This window comes from Protopterus annectens, chromosome 10.part0 (assembly GCF_019279795.1).
Source record: "Protopterus annectens isolate FY-2018-M chromosome 10.part0, PAN1.0, whole genome shotgun sequence".
NCBI lineage: Eukaryota > Metazoa > Chordata > Ceratodontiformes > Protopteridae > Protopterus > Protopterus annectens.
The window spans coordinates 1,246,163,939-1,246,186,017 of NC_056744.1; the positions used below are offsets into that span (position 1 = coordinate 1,246,163,939).

At 36.4% G+C, this 22,079-nt stretch overlaps 1 protein-coding gene across 1 annotated transcript in view; it reads right to left on the reverse strand.

Moving 5' to 3' along the window:
* The window catches only part of LOC122813570 (C-type lectin-like), a 371,834-nt gene that overhangs the window by 247,968 nt on the left and 101,787 nt on the right, over window positions 1-22,079 (reverse strand). Inside the window, exon 4 of the mRNA XM_044085966.1 lies at window positions 9,326-9,472. Coding sequence (XP_043941901.1) covers window positions 9,326-9,472 — 147 coding nt within the window. The remainder of the gene's footprint in view (window positions 1-9,325; window positions 9,473-22,079) is intronic.

A 22,079-nucleotide genomic window follows, 5' to 3' on the forward strand; every position in this document is an offset into this window, starting at 1 on the left:
CTGATATAGAAGATATGGATTGGTATACACAAAGTCGGAAGAGACATGCAACAAAAAGTGGATGGACTGTCAAAGAAGGAGCAAATAAAAAAAAACTAAAGGACAAATAAATAAGATATTGTTAATGTAAGTTCTTTACTGCAAGATGCATTGCTTAGTTTATGACTGGGAAACATCAAGAAGGTAAAGGTAAAACTTTGTTTTTTTTTTAATCTCTTTTCTGCGTATTATCTGATTGTCCTAATTAACTTAATAATATGCTCACTAGGGGTTCAAAGTTATTCAGTAATATCATTGCTAAATGATATCTTAATGAAAATATATTCATGTGTGTGAATGGCGGGGTAATGTTATAGTACATACTAAGTATGCTTTTGGGATCATACTGCATAGGGGTCATGTATCAAAATTGTCTTTATTATTATTAGGTACAGTTAACACAAAAATATTATGTTTTCTTAATGATATGAATGAAATGCTTATTTTATGATAAGTAACCATCTAATTACTTAACTAACTGCATATCGGACTATAATAGGGAAATAGATGTTGTATTCATGCTGGCTGACAGATATAAGTTGTTTAATGTAAACAGATAACTTCAATAAGCATTATGGATGTAAGTTGTTGTTCTGAAGAGAAAATGTGGCTTTGCTAGACTCGTTAAATATGGGACATCGGTATTTGGTACTGTTGAGGCTGCTCATGCATTTTTTTTCTCACAGGAGCAAGAAAAGGTTCATATTTTGTATTTCCCACTGAAACGCTTCTTTTTTAGCTTCTGTGGCTGTTTTAAACAAGTGTGAGCATGTATAAGGCACCAGCAATGAGTTTGAGAAGCTAGAAGCAAGGAAACATGGAATGGTGACATCATATGACTTTTTACCCCACACACAGCGGAAATGAAGCCACAGACAAAATTTGAAAGGGAAAGATGTGAATTTTAAGTAAAATCCTAGTTCAAAAGCTTTAAAAGGTATGGAACTGTTATAAAAAAGCATTCAAAAGAAACCAGAGTCAATATTGTGACTATCTGTTTAGTTTAGAGCTAAAAACAGTAAATTAAAGCTAATGTATGACTTTGTTTTATGAGAAACAGTGAAGGAAGGTGGGAAGTAAAGATGATGACAGATGGCATGCCTATAAATGAAAATAAAATAGTAATGCTGATTATATAAATAGATAGCATGTGAAGTGAACATAAATTTTAGTTATATACAGGTATTTATTATTACTGCATACATAACTAAGTAGACATATCTTTTATAAGGTCATACCTGATAAAATGCATTACATTCAATGTTAGTTGCACTGTAAGATATATTGAAATTATTCAGATTTTTTAAAGGACTGCACATGCAGATTTGATAAATGACTATAAATATGACTAATTGTCAGTACATATATCATAGTTTTAAACTGTTTAAACATTATCCACAGAACAGTGCTTTTTTTTCTTTTTCTCTCATTAGTTTTAACCTTGTATGAAGCAGGAAGTATATTAGTATTATATCTCTAAGGTTATAAACACAGAAGAGAACTAAGTATAATTAATATAAGAAGTTTTTATCCGAGACCCGCGCGAAGATAGGTTTCATATGGTGAAGTTGACCTCACATTGTTACACTATAGTATGATTGATTATATGCACTATTGAAAATGGTTCTACTGCAATTGAATAGTGCATGTCCTAAGTTCATGTTTGATCGGGTTACTTTAAAAGTGTTTTATAGCTTATACTTTATATGATTAAAGCAGAAGCTAACTGTGATGTAATTGGTGTGTGAGATGGGGAAAGTGGGTGGTTTGGTTAAACTTTTAACCAAACCTGGAACATTATGTTCCATGTTTGTATGTGTATATAGTTATTGGTTTCAGAAGTCATTAGTTCATCCATGATAAATAATTCCATGAGATATTTCAGGATGTTGCATATGAGATGTATTATAGATGTTCTAAATATAATTCAAGTGTATGATGCTTTATAAATGCTTACATTAAATGTTAATATAATGTTTAAATAATATCAAAAGAGCTGGTTTGCTTAAGTTTATCAAAATGCATAAAGCACAGATAATTTTCTTACAAGAAAGTCATTTATTGAAGAAAGATTTACAGAAACTATCCTTTAATGGTTGTACAGTACTTCTGATTCTTGTTATAAGTCCAAAAGAAGAGGCACCCTTATACTGTGGAATAACACTTACATAATTCCTAAAATATTAAACTAATTTTCTGATAAGGATGGCATGTTAAGTTTAGTGGTGCTGGAAATTAATAGGAAATGCTTCACATTGGTAAATTCTTATTGGATCCCTGGGTTAGGAACTAAATATGTAAATAAATATCTGGATACCATAGCATTATATGCAAAGGGAAATTTATATTGGCAGGAGATTTCAATTACTTATTAACAGATAAAGATACTTCTAAAAGCAGTAAAGTTAAATTAACAACACAAGCTAAGAAACTAAATAATGTTACTGCCTCAATGAATCTCAGAGGCATATACAATTTAAGAGTACAAAATTCACTTAACTATACACACTATTCATTCAGATTCGGCACACAAATATTGACAAGATTTTTATTTCAAATAGCCTTTATTCAAAAATAAGTGATGCCTTAATAGTGTCATGCCCACTTTCTGACCATAATGCCTTTTTTTTAGTTTGGCTGTGAAGAATGATGATTTGATAATTTTACAAGGAATACCACCACCTATAACAAAAATAAAAGGCTTTAGAGAATGGATTCTAAAAGAAATAGATACATTTGTAGACATCAACAATAATGGAGAGGTACCAGACATTATATTATGGGATGCATTAAAAGGTTATCTGTATGGCAGAGTTAAAGTCTGGTACCTTCAAAAAAGAAAAGAATGGGACAAAGAACTATCAGAACTACAAATCAAAATAGATAAGTTGAAACTAAATTTAAACTCAAATAATAAAGCAGTACACATAGAAATATCTAACTTAAATCAAAAATACTTAGAAATAATAAATCACAAAGTTGCTATAAACTTAGAAAAACTAAAATCATAATCCTATTCTGTAAACCCTAGACATTTACATAAATTGGCCATCAGATCCAAGCAAATCAGTAAACAAAATCATATTAATGAAATCAAATATAGGAGTAATAACTTAGTTAAAAGAACAACTGATCTAAGAGGTATATTAGAAGCATTTAAAGTATATTATAGATAAATTAATGACACACTTTCACCTCTAGAGACAGACAATATGGTAGATACATTTATTCAGGAAAATATATATACTAATTTATCAAATCAACAAAACAACATTCTAAATAATCAAATAACATTAACAAAAGTGAAAGAACAAATTAAAAACCTAAAGGACAATAAAGCCCCAGGACTGGATGGGATAATCCCAGAAATGTATAAGATTCTTCCAGATTACATAATAAAGATCTTTATTAAATATTTTCTCCATGGTTAAATAAGAATTAATAATCTCCTCTTCTTAGAAGTACTCAATAATTTTTCTTATTTTGAAACAAGGTAAAGATCCCAAATTATGTGCATCATATAGACCTATTTCCTTATTAAACATTGATTATAAACTTTTTATGTCCGTCTTGGCTAAGAGATTAAAGAATATATTACCCAATTTAATATATTATGACCAAACAGGTTTTATCTTACATAGGAAAGTTCATGATAATATTATTAAATTATCTTTAATAGATATTGAAAACAAAACCAAGAAGCAACTAACTGTTATAAGTATGGATATAGACAAAGTGTCCAACTCCATTAGCTGGTCATATTTACATAACATTTTTGATGGTTATAATTTTCCCCCACATTTTACTAACTTAATATTGAAAATACACAACAAATCACAAGCATATGTTAAAATTGGTTCATGCTTATCATCCTCATTAAGCATCTAGAAAGGGACTAGACAAGGATGCCCAATGTTCCCATTATTATTCGCCCTATTGGTTGAACCTTTTGCTTCATATATTAAAAAATATATCAACATAAAAGGATTTTACATAAATGAGAAATACTGTCCAAAAATCCAGCTATTTACGAACAATATTTTACTAACTTCTAGTGATATAAATATTTCTATACAATATATTATAAATGCTATGAATCAATTTGGGAAAATATAAGGGCTAAAATTTAACCAAAATAAAACCAAAACATTATTAATGAATAAGAAAACAAATAGAACTCTACTAAAGTCATCATCATCTTCTTTCGGCTGTTCCCATTAGGGGTCACCACAGCAGATCACCTGTTTCCATTTCTTCCTGTCCTCTGCATCTTGCTCTGTCACACCAACCACCTGCATGTCCTCTCTCACCACATCCATAAACCTTATCTTAGGCCTTCCTCTTTTCCTGTTACCTGGTGGCTTCATCCTTAGCATATTTTTCCCAATATACTCAGCATCCCTCCTCAGCACATGTCCAAACCAATGTAATTGTGCCTCTCTGGCTTTGTCTCCAAACCTTCCAACCTGGGCTGACCCTCTAATATACTTATTCCTATTCCTGTCCACCCTCGTCACACCCAGTGCAAATCTTAACATCTTTAATTCTGCCACATCCAGCTCAAACTCCTGCCTTTTTGTCAATGCCACTGTCTCCAACCCATATAACCTAGCTGGTCTCACTACCCTCTTGTAGACCTTCCCTTTCACTCTTACAGGTACTCGTCTATCACAAATCACTCCTGACACTCTTCTCCACCCACACCATCCTGCCTGTACTCTCTTCTTCACCTCTCTTCCACACTCACCGTTACTCTGAACTATTGACCCCAAGTATTTAAACTCATTAACCTTTGCCACCTCTACTCCTTGCATCCTCACCATTCCTCTATCTTCCCTGTCGTTCACACACATATATTCTGTCTTAGTCCTGCTGACCTTCATTCCTCTTCATTCTAGAGCATATCTCCATCTCTCCAGGGTCTCCTCCACCTGTTCCCTACCCTCACTACAGATCACAATGTCATCTGCAAACATCATAGTCCACGGGGACTCCTGTCTGATCTCATCTGTCAACCTGTCCATCACCATTGCAAATAAGAAAGGGCTCAGAGGTGATCCTTGATGTAACCCCACCTCCACCTTAAACGCATCCGTCACTCCCACCGCAGACCTCACCGCTGTCACACTACCCTCGTACATATCCTGTACCACTCTTACATACTTTTCTGACACTCCTGACTTCCTCATACACTACCACAACTCCTCTCTAGGCACCCTGTCATATGCTTTCTCTATGTCTACAAAAACACAATGCAACTCCTTCTGACATTCTCTGTACTTCTCTATCAACACTCTCAGAGCAAAGATCGCATCTGTAGTGCTCTTTCCCAGCATGAAACCATACTGCTGATCACTAATCATTGCGTCCCTTCTTAACCTTGCTTCCACTACTCTTTCCCATAACTTCATGCTGAGACTGATCAATTTAATCCCTCTGTAGTTACTACAGCTCTGCACATCACCCTTATTCTTAAAAGTATAATACATTTAATTGGGAAAATGATATCATAGTTTATTTAGGGATTAGTATAAAAATACATGGAAAGAGACTGTTACATTAAATTATACCAATCTATTAATTACAGTTAGTGAGTTAACTAAAAAATGGAACAAAATGGTTTTCACTATGGAAAACAGACTTGCATTAATAAAAATGATTATTTTGTACACTGTCACTGATTTTAACCCAACCTAAAAAATCTTTAACCAAATAGATTCCTTATTACTTACATTTCTTTGGTTTACACAAAAACCAAGAATAGCACACAAATGGCATGTTAGAGCCTGGAATAGTAATGGGATTGGAGTTCCTAATACAGAATTGTACTCCAAATCTATTATTATCAATATAATATTACATTGGATAACACATCTATATACATCTAGTTGGAAACAGCTACATGAGATTCATATAAGTCGTAATAGAAATGTGGAAACCCAGTTTAATGAATCATTCAGAATCAGCAAAATATACTGGATACTTCATGAGTATTGTCTATATAATAAGAGATTTAGCCACTTTCCATATGGTATAAATCAAATCTTTTACATCTTCAAAAACATAATCGATAATAATTATAGCTTAAAACAAACACTATTTCTTATATTTCCTATAGCCTATACTCCAGATTGTTTAGATTCCTTTAATAGTAATAAAATGTTGAACCTTAAAGAAAATGACTTAATATTCTGGCACCAATTCATAGATAAAAAGAACATTCAGTAAATACATGTTCTTCTAGCCAGATATAATGCTAGTCAAGATAACTGGTTATGTGTACAATCATTACAACAATTTATTGAAAGTAAAGTGAGAATATCAATAAATCTCAAAACTGATTCTATACTAAGGTTATTACAATTATTCATATGTTATAATTCGATGAACATTGAACACAAACTGAGCATATCACCCATATCGTACGTGATGAATTGCTTACATTTGACCCAGCTTTTTGGAATTACTCTATGATGATTAATGGAGAACCTTTGTCAAATGAAAATAAGAAACAATTACTAAAATCAATTAACAGCACCTCATCATCACTATATCGGAAATTATATACCTGGAAATTTATTCGTAGAAGTTTTTATACCACACACAGAACTGAATTTATAACCAAAAGTAAAGAAACTAAATGTTGGATGTGGTGAAATTCTCAAAGCCAACTGGCTTCATATGTTCATCAAATGTAAAACTCTCACACATTATTGGAGTGATTTTAGACATTTTATAAAAGCTTTGTGGTCAGATAACTGTCAAATTACTAGCTCATTGATATTATTTAATGTACCTATCCCAAATGTGATTCTCAAATACCAGTTACCTGTTCTTTGGTCAATTTTAGCTATTGCTCGAAAGATTATTACATTGAATTGGAAAAATAAGCAGGCTCTTATGTTTGTTGATTTTATTACACTAACAAAATGTTGTTGTTGTGTCTTTTGGCTTTTCCCAGTTAGGGGTCGTCACAGCGGAACTCCGGTCCGCTAATGATTGGCAGTAGATTTTTACTTGCCGAGTTGCTGGCCCTGATGCACAACCTTCAACGAAGGTACGCCCATTCACGCATGTCTCCATGCAGAAGACGCTTTAGCTGAGAATCGAACATGACGTCTTACTGTGAGGCAACAACGCTACCACAGCACCACCACCACAGTACTATTACACTAACAAAATATGTATTTATCTAATAAATTTTGCTGTTTCTGCCATGCTATTCTTTTATGTGTTACATTAGATGTTCTGGAACAAATGGTTTACATTTCTTTTTTTAAACACATATTACACTAACAAAATATGTATGTAAGAAAAGAAATGCAAACCATTTGTTCCAGAACATCTGATGTAACACATAAAGGAATAGCATGGCAGAAACAGCAAAATTTATTAGATAAATATTGGGTCTATATTAGAACATTGAAGTTTCAGAACTTCGAATGTTCTAATATCGATCCCAGTTCAGCGAATGCTGACAACATCGAACATTCAGAACAGAAACATTTTTCCTAGGGAAAAAATTTGCTGTTCTGAAACACATACACACAACACATGCACACCAAACAAACAGCAATCCACATGCACACACACCTAAAATCTTACATCTAACCCTACACTAAACTGTACATACACCACTAACTATCCACTTACCTTAACCCAAACCCTAACCCTAAGGTCTGTCACTATCGCACACTCACCTCACCCGCGCCCTAACCCTAACTCACCTACCTCACCCTAACCCTCACGTCCACACAATCGCACACTTACCTGACCCGTGCCCTAACCTTAACTCACCTAACCCGCCCTAACCCTCACGTCCACACAATCACACACTTACCTGAACCCGACCCGTAATGTTCCACTACAGTGCTGAAAATAGTGAAGTGACAGAAACAGACGACCAAATTCTTTCCCTGGGAAAAAATTTGGTTTTCTGCAGCTTCATTATTTTCAGCGTTCGCTGAATAGTGTTCGATATTAGAACATTCGAAGTTCTGAAACTTTGATGTTCTAATATAGACCCTAAATATTGACAGTATTCATTGATAAAGCCAATGTTTGTCATGGATGACTGTATATAGTGTAAATAGCTGTTTATGCAGTATATATTGTATGTTTTGAAATATTTTGATTATTCATGTCTAATAGAAAAACAAAATAAAAATGTTTTGATAAAAAGATGTGATGATATAAAAAAATGTAACAAAAGGTTAAAGTTTATGTTTGCAAAATAAACTGCTAATTTCATTTTTGACTTTCAGATATCTTCGTTTTTAATTGTTTATCTTGATATTGAAGTTAGCCTGAGCTTCTTAGAGCCCCATTTTATGAAAAAGACCAAAGGAGGAATTCTCCAAACAAAATTATGGCAGGGCACAAAAATTTAAATTATGTGCAAAGTACATTTAAATTAATACAATATATGTTCAAATACTTACACATTATACAGTGGAGTGTACATGTGCATAGATGACTAGAAAATAGGTTCATAGGTTTATACTAGGCAATTGATTGTAAAGATCATTAGACTCCCAGCCACTGCAGTTTACTTAATAATCCTATCCATAAAGGATAAAAGTTCCTGACATAAAGTGAAGTTACAGTTATCTAGCTAATCATCTAATATAACTTTAAAGGGAATAAAGGATTTGCTTTGCTCTGTGCAGTGGGAGTTACAATATAATAATGGTTTGATGGTCTAAAAACATTACAATGTTATGCAACACAGTGTAACATTTAGAAATAATGGAGTGGCAAACAAAGAAACAAGTTACAGTACAACTGAAAACATTCAGAACTGCTGTGTACCAGAAGTAGGACAGACTGGTCACACACACACACACACACACACACACACACACACACACACACACACACACACACACACACACACACACAAGCGCACGCACGCACGCACACACACACACACACACACACACGTGCACACAGTTCATGCTGAGTTATTTCTCTCTGTCACAGTACGCTAAGCAAGAGATACTATTATGTACTGTAACGTAAAATGGTAAGTCAACTGAAAATTGTCAGTCAGCAACCTTTCTCCAAGAGATCAAGTAAATGAAAATAATGGTCTTTCTTCAGTGGCCATGAATGCTTATACATACAAAGCAGATGGCAAAGTGCAGCCATCAGTATAAAATGCAGAAAGGCTTACTTTGTTTTGTTTCCCTGTGACTGTAACAACCATGGTATATCTCTCTTTGGACAAGGATTGTTGACCATATTGTCTCACAGATATAACATACTGTATAATAGTACAACTTACAATTAAGGTGTCATGTAATCCAATCCAGTATGCTTTTTCCTTTTCATCAAAGGAAGGGCTTCCCATTAATGCAAAAATATAATCATTTTCTTCTGCAGTGTGAATGGATGCTAAATGAGCCCCAGAGTAGTTTCTCTGGCAGGTATCCTGCAGGGAATAAAAAAGAAAACATGACTCTCAAGTTGGGATACAAATAAATTAAAGCATGAACAAAATTATATATGCAGAAAACATTCTGCATAAATGTTGGTGTTTGGCAAGAAAAGCTTCAGTGTATGTCACAAAACGTTATATGAAAAAGCACCAGAGCAGTATTTTAGTTGTTATCACAGTCCATTTTTGGTATGATGTCATAACTAAGCCACTCAAGTAGCAATAACCTCTAGAATCAATCTTTGGTTCTGAAATGTAATCGACAACCACCATTACCTGCCAGGTGTGAATTCAAGAAGACATAACATAATAACAACCACTTTGTACCCACTTGTGAAACAACAGTTACAAGCTAGTTATTTCAGATATTCAGTGTCTGCACTGAGATAACAGCAGACTACAAATACAGAGTGTGTTTCACAGCTAATACTACCAAAGAAACATAGTTAAGGTGTCTCATCTGTAGTATTGAGAGTAATATTTCTACCTACTTTTCCTTCAACTTATACCTCTCTCCTGACCCTGATTTTGCAGAACATCTCTAATTTTGTCACATGATTTTGCCCTATCCCTCATAACATTTTTGATTTTCTAGTAAATCACTGAGGATTATGGTCAGGCAATAATGCCAGATATTAGAGTTTCATACTTCTTGTAAAGAAAATGCATACTGATGTACAAAATCTGTTATTCTATTAACTTTTTAAATGTATCCCTTATTTTTAGCCATTGCCCCCCCCCCCATTATTTTTGGTTTTGCTCAGAATTCTTAAGCATTGAAGTTGAGAGGAATGCGGTAGAGTACATTATAAGTAGTATAAAATACCAATACTTTTCCTCCATGATTTAAGCTACTGAAATATGTGCTTGTCATACTGTTTTCAGCATCTGATCTAATAGTTTTGCCTTTTTCTTCTTTTATGTCTGTTGTTTATAGCTAATTCCGCACAATTGTTTCGTGACCTCTTGTATTTACCTTGTTTACAGAAATATATCTACTGTTGCCTACTGTTTTTTTTTCCTGATTATCCTTATGCTACTGCAGCCTTTCATGACCTTCCCACCACAAATGTGCGCGCACACACACACACACACACACACACACACACACACACACACACACACACACACACAAGTTCAGTCTGAGCATCATTTATTTATAATAGCAGAATATTTTCTGGTTCCCCACTGTCCTTCTAAATTTGCTAGCTATTTTATTTTTGCTGATTAGGAGTTCTTTCCATTATTATCAATGAAAACAGCTCCTTGTTTTTCCATTTCAATAAAGTTTGCTACTGGCACAGCAGTTATATATAACACTATTATTATCTTTCACCTTCTGTTATCCCTTCCCCACAGTTTAGGCTTAAATTTCCCTTCCCCTTCATTCTTCTTCTCCTTTATCTTTTTTACTATTTCTGTTTTGTTGTTACTCCTTTTCACACTTGCTGTATTACTTGCTCTCAAGAACTATTTTAAATGAACTCATTTGAATTATCACTTAACTTTGTAAATATTGTAATCTTAGTATGGTAGCATTAAGAAATTCACAGTTTCGAGGTCTGTGTTTTTCTTCTCTTTATATCCATATCTATAAGTCTATCGATGTCTAGCTATCTAGCTAAGTATCTCTCTCTACGTGACAGTCCCTTCTCCTTTCCTAATCCTAAAGTCAATGATTGCATCATAAATTTAAAATCTCCTTCCCAGGGTTGCCGCATTTCTTTGTGGCTAAAACTGGACCAAAGCCACACCCAGCACACCTCTAATAATTGTGCCCATCTCCACCCCTGTCACACCCACTCTCCACCCATGTCTTGACATCATCATCATCATGTTAGTTGAGGGAGAATACCCTCTTTTTTTCCATTTCGGATGTCTTCTTTCTGCCAATTTACTTGGCTTTTCTGTTAAAAAAATAGTAAATCCACCAATTTAACAAACTCCGATAGTCTGTTTCTTTTTTTGATACAGAATACCACAGTTTGTACATGGTTTTCTGGACACCAGGCAATCTGCTTGATTTTTAGATAGTCTGGAAAAAAAATAGGTGGCAACACTATCCCTTTTCCTAACCCTAAAATCATTAATTACTTACTCCCTAATCCTAAATACTACTTTTTACTCCTTTTCCTGAAGTATGTATCCAATGAGCACTTTGTTGCAAGGTTGCAATTTACATTAGAACTTTATTTAGTTAGTTATTAATCTCCTTTTGGTGGGAATAGGTCCATGATGATCAGTCCACTACCCTATTGGTCAGTAAACAATAAATGAATAAATGAAACAATGAATAAATATCTACTTTTGTTTGTGACACCCATAAACTTGATTTTTGGAGACACAGAGGATAGTCCACAATCATCTAACACCTTATGTTCTCTATTTATTCTGAGAATATATAAAACACCATTGAAAACCTTGAGGCATCAGGATTGTTCACTACAGCCATGTGGTATTCATAATAAATTTTCCCTCCTGACAGCTTTGGTTCAGCTTCTGCCCTGTTATAGTCTCTTTGTAGCAAACTCCCTGAGAACCTCAAACTCTTATGTCCCTGCTATTCTCATATTATCTTATTTTACACTCTATAAATCTAATTGACAGTGGAAAAGGATTACAGCAAGAGGTGTGTGATTAATGTCAGAAATCTTTCTGAGCAGTCTTATTGCCCATTCCCTTAATCAGTCTGATTTTTTTTTAAAGTGGAGCTACAGCAGAATGCATAATTAGTGACTCAAAAGGATTAGGGTCTGATAATGTTTATCCCCTCCATTACCTAACTAATGCAGAATGTTAAGGTTTCCCTGATGCACTATTTTCCCTCCATTATCTGAACACATAACATTATCATTCTAAAAGACTTCAGCCTGAAATGGAATTCTAAGTAGGGCCTTTCCTTGTTGGAGTGCCTCCCAAACTTATTTTCACCTAAGCACTGAAACACAAAAAGAACAGATACAGTTTTGCTAGTAACCATAATCCTGCATGATGATCTTACTAACAGGCCTGATTTGGTAAAAGGCATAACAAGTCCTTTCTCGTTCATTTGGTAACACTTACCATTTAACCTTTACTATCTGCTCCAGTAAGCCTTAACTTCATAGATTCATAGGTATAAGGTTAGCTGTCCATTGAGGCCATTTTAAACCTAACCAATTTCCTCTTTTTATACTTGAAATAACCTATCTGATTTGGTTATACATTGGTCTTACCATGAGTGGACCCATGCATATGTTAAAGCATTTAGGAGATAATTTTGTCCATTAGTTGTACAGGGGGCAGTCCTAGGGTAAATTTTCTGTTTCCCATCCATAGATTCAAGTTGTGTTTGAATATGTACAGGGATAAACTTTGCTTGTAGATGGATTGTCACTTCCAGAGTAGCGGTATCATCTGTGAGATATATCTGTCTGTCAAAAGCATTCTGTTGATATTGCAAAAGGTATTTAGATCCCTAGACTGAGTATTTCCGATTCATTTTGACTTGCTGATGTGCAATAAATCCATCAGTACTGTGTCAGAGGATGTCTTGTATGCCAGACACAGTTCATCTCTTAGCAGTCTGTTGAATACTGAGCATAGTGACAGGGCTTTGAATCAGTCCATGTAGGACATGTTGTTTAAGCCTTGTATCTTTTTAGTAATGTATTTCTATGAGTATACCAGTTGTTGCATACGTCTGGACAGATTTATTCCAAAGGTGGCATTATATTCAATGATTGGCCTAATGAGGGCTGAGTAAAAGAGGACAATGACATCCCTAAATTTATACATAATCCTTTTGTTTATGAACTTTCTTACAACAAACACATGTTGATCAAAAGTTAGGTCATTGTCCATATAAGTTCCCAAATCCCAAACAACTGAGTCAACTATTAGAGGGGGGGGGGGGTGTTGTCAATATGGCAGTTTTCTGGGATAGATGACCTTCCAAAAGATGCAATAATGCATTTTTGGCATTTAGTTTCAGTTCATGATTTTGACATGAGTTATTTATTTGAGACAAACCTTTCTGCAGGATGACAAGCCATTTGGGGATTCAATGACTGCTCCTAGCTTGCAGTCATCTGCAATCTTAGTCAGCCAGAATGTATATGGTATGGGATTTTACTTAAGAAATGTAGATGCCAGACAAGAGAGATCTTGGCACTGAAACCTGGGGCACTCCACTGGTGACTGCACTCTATGTGGAGGTAACTTCCCCTATTTTTATTTCCTGCATCCTATCTGTAAGCCAGTTGACAATCAAGTGGATGACATAGAGGTTTATTCCCAGTTTATTTAGATTTTCTTCTATGCCTAAGTGGGGAATTGTGTCAAAAGCTTTTGCCAGGTTGAGGTACACAGTGTGTATCACTTTGCCATCTTCTTTTGCTTTGGTGGCCTTTTCAAAAAAATCTACCAGGCTGAGTAAGCATGACTGGCCCTTAACAAATCCAAACCGAGAATGTCCTGATTGATTAGCTCCATGATAGGTCTTTACATGGCTTTTTTCACATAGGGCTGGTCAGTCTTATGGGTTTGTGGAAGGTCTTCCTTTATGTAGTAGAATGACTATAACTGTTCTCCATTCACTTGGTACAAAACCTGTATGGAGGCTGAGATTGAACAGTGTGGGATATGAGTGTGGCTAAATCATGCATCATACTATTTAAGATGCATCCGGGCATATTGTCAGGACTCATTGAATCAGTATTTTTAGCTTTTGCTAGCACTTTTAGGACTTGATCTTCTGTGATAGCTGGGGGTGAGCCAGTTTCAGGTATATCTTATGGGACAAATGGAGGGGAGAAAAGTGTAAAGTTAGATCTACATTTATCAGACAGTAGGTTTGTTATATCTTCATCCTCAGTGTAGGTAGCATCATTCACAATCATCTCAGGGCATTGCTGCATTGTGCTTTTGACATTGCAAACAAAATTAAAAAAAAAGGCTTGTGATTGTTTTGGTTTGGGTAGCTATTTTAGCATCAAACTTTGAATTTTATGAAGCTCTTGAATTGTTTGTTTATTCCAGTAACAAGGGATCTAACATTCTGTGAATTACTCTTCTTATTTTTGATCAAAATCCCTTTTCCTTTCTTTAAAAAGCTGCTTGTTGGTATTATGGTTCCATCATGTGGGTTTATTTCTTGTATTTGCCAAGCATTTGTTCCTATGGGGTGCAGCTCTTTACATGCTGGTATAGTGTGGTGGTGTACATTTCTTTGTATTCAGTGGAGTTAACTGAGTTTGCTGGGGATTTGAAGATTGCCAGTGTATCAATTAGGAATAAGTAGTTTGTCTTAAAGAAATGTAAGTACCTTAGGTGGAAGGGATCACTAGTTTCAATGTTATTTTGAAGGAGACTACTTTATGGTCAGACGTAAGTGATGGAGATATGCAAGGGATGGTGCAAGATGTGACCATATTAGTAAGGACAAGATCCAGCGTGTTATTCCCCTTTGTGGGTACTCTGAATAATTTTTCCAGGGAATTTGCATTGACAAATTCCAGGAACCTCTGTGCTTGTGCACTAGTGGTGGTATAGATTTTCCAGTCTATAGTTAAGTAGTTTTGATCACCTAGGAAAATGGTATTGGGTTGAATACTGAGTGATTCTAGTTTCTGTAGACAGGCATTGCACATTTCTTGTGTCATAGAGGGAGTTCTATAGCTAGCTAATATGTGATATGAAACCTTTCTGATGGTCATTTAGACATGAAGAAGCTCTACTGCATAATGCTGCTTTACAACCATTGATGTGAGTCTCTTCTGGATGTAGACTGAGACACCTCCACCTTTCTTCCCCTACTGAACAGTAGCTGTTCTAAATGTGTGGAAGGTGTTATAACCCTGCAAAGCCTGAGTGCCCTCTGTTATTTTAAACCATGTCTCAGTCATTACACAGAAGTTAATGTCCACCAGGGTAATAAGGGCTTGTAGGGAATGGAGTTCCTTGGCTGCCATCTGCATGAGATCCTTTATAAGGAACTTTGAATATCTTGGTACTTACATTTTTCTCTGTTTTCTTGGTTAAAAGTTATCTTATAGTCCATTATGGATGACACATTGCATTAATTTCTGTACCTCCTTCTCCATTTGGAGATAAGCACTTCTTTCCTATATCTGCACAAATATGAATATCAACTTCAGCTGGATTACTTTTGAATTTAGAATTTTGATGAGATAATGGAACTGGTTGTGGAGAGAATATAATAAATTCCTCCTTCCCAGTGGAATAGAATACATATAGTTATGCCACAAATAAGAGCAAAAATAAATAAATAAACTATAAACATTAAGGTAACTTACTTTAAAAGAAAGTAAACTTATCTTTGAGAATCCTGGAGAGCTTCAGAAACAGGTTTGATTCCATGTTGGGTGTGAAACTCAGGACTGCCTTTTTCTGCCAGCATGTCCTAAATTCTATTTTCATATTCCAATCTTTCTTGCTAGTGCTTTTTGAGAACATTTGCTGTCAGTCTATTGTTTATACCTCACTTTAATTTAGCTTACTTAAGTCTCATAGGTTTATTTCCAAGTGTCTCCACTAAAGCTACTATCTACTTTTTGTACAACAGCATGACCTTCTGGAGACCACAACCAGATCAGCCCTACCACTACTTCCTAAAAGCTGGTATTCTACTCTGTCCGTGCAGTAGATGCCTTTTCAGTGCTCCACTCCTCTATCCAGATTGCTCATATCTGCTGCTATTACATAACCAACAATTAATTTTGAAAAACTCTACTTTCTCCTACAGTTTAACTCAACCCTTAGGTTGCTTTTCTCCCTACAATATGATTCCAGTACTGTGTAGGTACCTGAAACCTGCTTGCACTTTTATAAAACGTTCACTTCCTCAGTTTGGTATCAAAGGAAGGGAAAGACCACCCACTTTTTTTAAGCTTAACTTCTCACATAAGTTGCAAAGAAATTTGTCTACACTTGCATGACATACCACAGGCAGATATATTTTTAGTCAGGAGATCAGATTGTTGTAAACAAGACAGAGAGATGTGAAACTGTTTGCCGTTGTCTTTATTGCAGACATGAAGAGAACTTAGACTAATTCATAGCTGCTTCCAATGTAGCAATGCCTTTCATAGCAAAACAGAGCAATTAGATCAGTCAATGGTTCAAAGGCAGTTGTCACCTCTTTTGACAGATTTACATAAGCAGCATCACAGTATTAAAATGCTAAGCTTTACACTATAAATGCTTGTTCTTTATACTACTTTACATTTTAAGATGACTCAAATGTAGTATCAAAGGTGTCTGTAACATTTAAAGAAAAGTCAGAAAATATTTTTTCTTTTAATTCTTGTAGAGTATGAGCAGATTTACCAAAGTGTGGGGGGAGGGACTAAACATTCATTTTGGACTACAAAAAGATACTTTGAATAAAGGCCTAGAATTTAGCAACCGTTTTGGTTGCAACAGTATAGTTCCTCAGAATGCTATAAAACCAAGCCCTTTGGCACACAAAAATGAGGGCCGTTCAAGAAATAAAAGAAGCAGTCCTGTTACAGACAGTATATAAGATGACCATGACTGACACTAGTTCCATTATATGTCAGTGGAATGGGAATACACCACTACTTCCTTATGTGTAGCATGACTCATATAAAGCAGACTTGAAATGGATTATGGGAAAGAGAATGGCTTGAAGAAAAATAAGATCATGTTGATATGTCAAACCTGATTGACAGCCACCTACAGAAAACATATTAAAATTCTATAAGAAGCGGTCAGAGCGACTTGGAGATGTTAAAATAACTCAGAAAAGGTTGAAAAATAAATTTTTTTTACTTCTAAGGTGGAGTTTTCCTTTAATGGAAACAGTTGCAGTAATGATCACTGCTGCTGCCCGTAATAGTATCAACCAGCTGATAGGAGTCATCTTCGGCAATATCTCTAAAACTTTCACATGAGTCCACTGTCCTTCACCCAGTGGTAATCTTAGGAAACTGTAGCTGAAACCAAGAAATTATACCTGGTTTAACAGTTTCCTGCACAACAGTCACTTCCAATTCTAGAGGAATATGGCTTGTCATAACCATTGTCCATTTCTTCCTGAGTCTTCTAAGGTCCATTGCTGTCATTATTTCTTGTTATAGTTTTTATCAACATTCACATATAGGTTATCAGCTGCCTGGATACCTTGGCTCCTTTCTTCTCAAACTACTCTGCCAAGTCCTTAAGCATGCACTTTTACTTCTAATCTTCTTATTATGTATAGCTGGTTCATGAGGGAATACTTTGTGTCAGCATCTGCAAAATTAAATTCATGCTACTTCTGACAGTTGTTTATTTATTAAATGCCACCCCCCACACAAAAAAATGGGCTGCTAAACCCATTTGTGCTGCCAAATTTGAATTTGTTTCATAATTAAAAGTATATGGTTGTAGCTGTCATCTTAAAACTTTATTTAATCACCATGACTAATTCTAAATGACAGTCTTAATGCAGAATTGAAAGTTGCTCACATCATCTCTGACTTGGTGTTTCCAGAGATCAAGTACATCACAAAACTATGAAATGGAATATAATCAATGAAATATATTAGTGACTGATAGTACTGTTTACCCATTCTACCTGTTCATTGAAACTCAGTTTTTATATATGGAGAGAAAAGAGAGGAATATCAAGACTTTTGCTGGGAATTCTGGAATTCTGATATCCTACAATTTGATATGCAGAGAGATGGCTGACAAAATCTGCCTGACAAAGCAAATATGCTGACAGACACAATGACTGATACAATTCTACTGTATCAGTCAATAGCAGGTATACAGTAGGGGGGTCGGTACAGAAAAGAGATTGAATGGATCCATGTAGGTGCGGCAGAAGGAAAAACTAGGCACCTTAAATGTATGGATATAATAGAAGTCAAAATCGGCAACTGCAAAGGGAGAAGGGACTGGTGTGCATGTAAATGTGTATGTATGTGAGTGCTTGTGCACCCGAGAACATGTGTGTGTGTGTGTGTGTGTGTGTGTGTGTGTGTGTGTGTGTGTGTGTGTGTGTGTGTGTGTGTGTGTGTGAGTGTGTGTGTGTGTAAATGGGGTGCAGTTAACTATTTTGACATCAAAAAATGTAATTCTGTGGTTATTTTCACCATAACCCTGGGCCTAGTATACATATGCCTGGGTGTTCTCAACCATCACACCTACATACTCAATCTACAGCTCAGCCTACACTAAAATTCTATCATATGAACATCAGAAACATCAGTAACAAAACAAAAGACTTTCATATGAAGTCAAGCATCAAAGACTAGGAATTCACCCTACCAAGTTACAATATATATATATATATATATATATATATATATATATATATATATATATATATATATATATATATTTGACAGAAAGGCAAAAAAATGTTATGGCATAAGTAAAATGTATTCTAACACCATGGGGCTCTATACCTAAATAATCCCCCCAACTTCAGTAATGCTCAGATAGTTATATCTAGTGTTTCTTGTACTGTTTGTTTTGTGCATGTGCAACAGATCCATCAGAGCTGGGTCTGAAGAAGCCCTGTAAACCAGGAAAAGATCCCTTCTCAACAGCTTGTAGAAGGCAATATAACGACAGTGCCTTTTGTCAATCAGTGTAGGACAGGGAATTCATGCCCTGAATTCTCCTGGTTCATAGGTTGATAAGTTCATAGGTTGGTACTAGGCTATCGGCCCTAGGGCCTATGCAAGCCTAGCCATAACAATTCCCTGGATATTTCTTCCCACAATATTTACTTCTCTGGACCCTTGTCTGGCAGGGCGACTGACATGATCCTCAGGGTGAATTTCCTATCTCCCATCCAATCATCAAGGTTCCTTTTGAAGAGGGCCAATAAGGCGCTCAGCTTGACATGTATGGGCAGTCTATTCTAGAGTATGGGGAGTCTCTGGGTCAGGAACCTATCCCTCCAGCATGTTTTGTTCATTGTGATGACAAGGTTTAGATCCCTGGAGTGTGTGGCTCTGAGGGATTGGGATTTCTTTAAGTGGAGCATGTCCAACAGCTCAGGGTTTGACATGGCCTTGTATGTTAAGCAGAGATCGCCTCTGAGTAGACGATATGCCACAGAGTATAGCTGGAGTTTTTTAGATGGTCAGCATATGGCATCTGCTTTAGGCCTGTGATTCTTTTAGTGAGGTATTTCTGTGGCCTTTCCAGCTGTTGCAGATGTCTTGTGAGGCACATACCAAATGGGGCATTATACTCTATAATGGGTCTAATGAGGGATGAGTAAAGTGGGACAATGACCTCCTTTTTTTTTGGATGAAAAGCCCTTAGTGATGAGGTGTGCCACATAGAAGGATTTCCTGACTGTTGTGGCAATGTGGTTATCAAAAGTGAGACCACTGTCCACCTGTGTCCCCAAGTCTCTCATCACACTTTTGATGTTTAGTGTCCTGCCACCTATGTGGTAATTCATGGGTACATGTTTTTTTCCAAAGGGGATAACTATACATTTCTTGGCATTATGCTTGAGCCCATGGCTCTGGCACCAGGCATCTGTTTCTGTAAGGCCCTTTTGTAGAATATCCACATAATTTTGGGATTCAATAATGGCTCCCAGTTTGCAGTTGTCTGCGAACTTTGTTAGCCAGTCCCTTAGTGTTGGCCTGTACCTCAGAGAAGTAGATGCCAAACAAGAGTGGTCCCAGGACTGAACCCTGAGGTACTCTACTTGTCACTTGTCTGGAGCTGGATTTGGAGTCGGCTACTTTTACAGTCTGGGTTCAGTCAGTAAGCCAGTTGGCAACCCATCGAGTGACGTAAGGATTTATGCCCAGCTTAGTAAGTTTATCTATGATTCCAGAGTGGGGGATGGTGCCGAAGACCTTGGCAAAGTCCATATAGGCTGTGTGGACTGCCTTACCCTCATCCACAGCTCTGGAGACTGATTCAAAGAAGTCAGTCAGATTCAGGAGACAAGATCAGCCCTTTACAAACCCAAACTGGGTGGTGTCCAGTGTTTGAAGGTTGCCAATGTCTTTATTTATAAGTTCCATGATAATGCGTTCCATGCCCTTGCAGATCAGGCTTGTCAGACTGATGGGACGGTAGTTCCCAGGATCCAAGGTGGATCCCCTTGTGGAGTGGGATAACTGTAGCTGTGCACCACTCAGTGGGCATGAAGCCTGAGGTGAGGCTATGATTAAACATGACACTTAGGTGAGGTGCCAGTTCATTTTGTAGTTCATGTAGTACACAGCCTGGGATGTCATCTGGTCCCATGGATGCTGTATTCTTAGCTTTGGAGAGTGCGGTTTCTAACTGTGTGGCCGCGATTACCAGAATTTGGCAATCTGGTATTGAGATGGGCCCTTTAGGCGGTGAGAGGGGGGCGAATTTGGCACTAAATCAATCTGCCAGGATATTGGCAATATCCTTGGGATCAGTATCTTTAATGCCATTCTGTTGTAGCTCAGAGCAGATCTGAACATTGCCATTTAGATTCTTGACATAACTATAGAATGCCTTGTGGTTGTCTTTGGAATCTTTAGCAATTTTATTTTCATAACTAGCTTTTGAGGATTTTATGAGGGATCTCAGCTTTTTACTGAGGCTGATGAGGGAGTTTTTTGCATCCTGGGATTTTCCTCTTTTCTGCAGCAGTTTCTTCCTTCTGTTGTATAGTTTGTTTATAGCAGGGGTCCACCAGATTGGCTTCCTTTTTTTGGTGAAGATCATCTTGGTTCTATTTGGGATGGCACAATTCATGCATGAGTGGATGTGCTCGTACAGTGCCTTAGTGTAGGATTCTGCAGTCGAACTTTCAAATCCCGTCTGCATGGGTGTCGTGAAGTTTGTCACTTCTGACTTCAGTAGCATGAAGTTGGCTTTGAAGAAGTTTTTTAAGGAGGTTTCCTTACTGCGGAGTGGGGGTGGGATGTGTATGTCAAGGGTGATTTGCTTATGGTCAGACCTGACCAATGAAAGGGTGACCACTGGTGCGGAGCATCTATCTCCCATGTTGGTAATGACCAGGTCTAGGATATTGGAGCACCTGGTGGGACAATGGATTAGTTGATCCAGGGCATTGGAATTTATGAATTCCAAGAACCGTTGGGAAAAGGAGTTGGTACCCGAGTAGTTTCCCAGTTAATGGCTGGGTAGTTGAAATCACCCAGTATTAGGGTGTTTGGTTGTATCTTAGTATTAACCTTTGTGGGTATTCCAACTGTTGCAAGTATCTGACTAGATATATGTTAAAGGGAGGCATTGTATTCAATGATAGGTCTGCTAAGGGCCAGGTAGAGTGGTACTATAACTTCCTTGGACCTGGAAGCCATACCCTTAAGTTGGGTGACATAGAAGGATTTCCTTTATTTATCTTAGCTACATTTTAATCAAAGGGCCAGATTGCTGTCTATATATGTTCCCAGATCCCTTACTACTGGGTCGACTCTTAGGTGTTTTTTTTTTTGATAGAGTAATTAACTTGGGTGACATTTTCCCAAAGGACATTACAATGGATTTTTAGCATTGAGTTTTAGGCCATGGCATTGGCACCAGTCATTTGTCTGTGTTAAACCCTCTTGCAAGATGTTGATGTCTTGTGTGTGAAAGCTATAATAGTTTCCAATTTACAGTCATC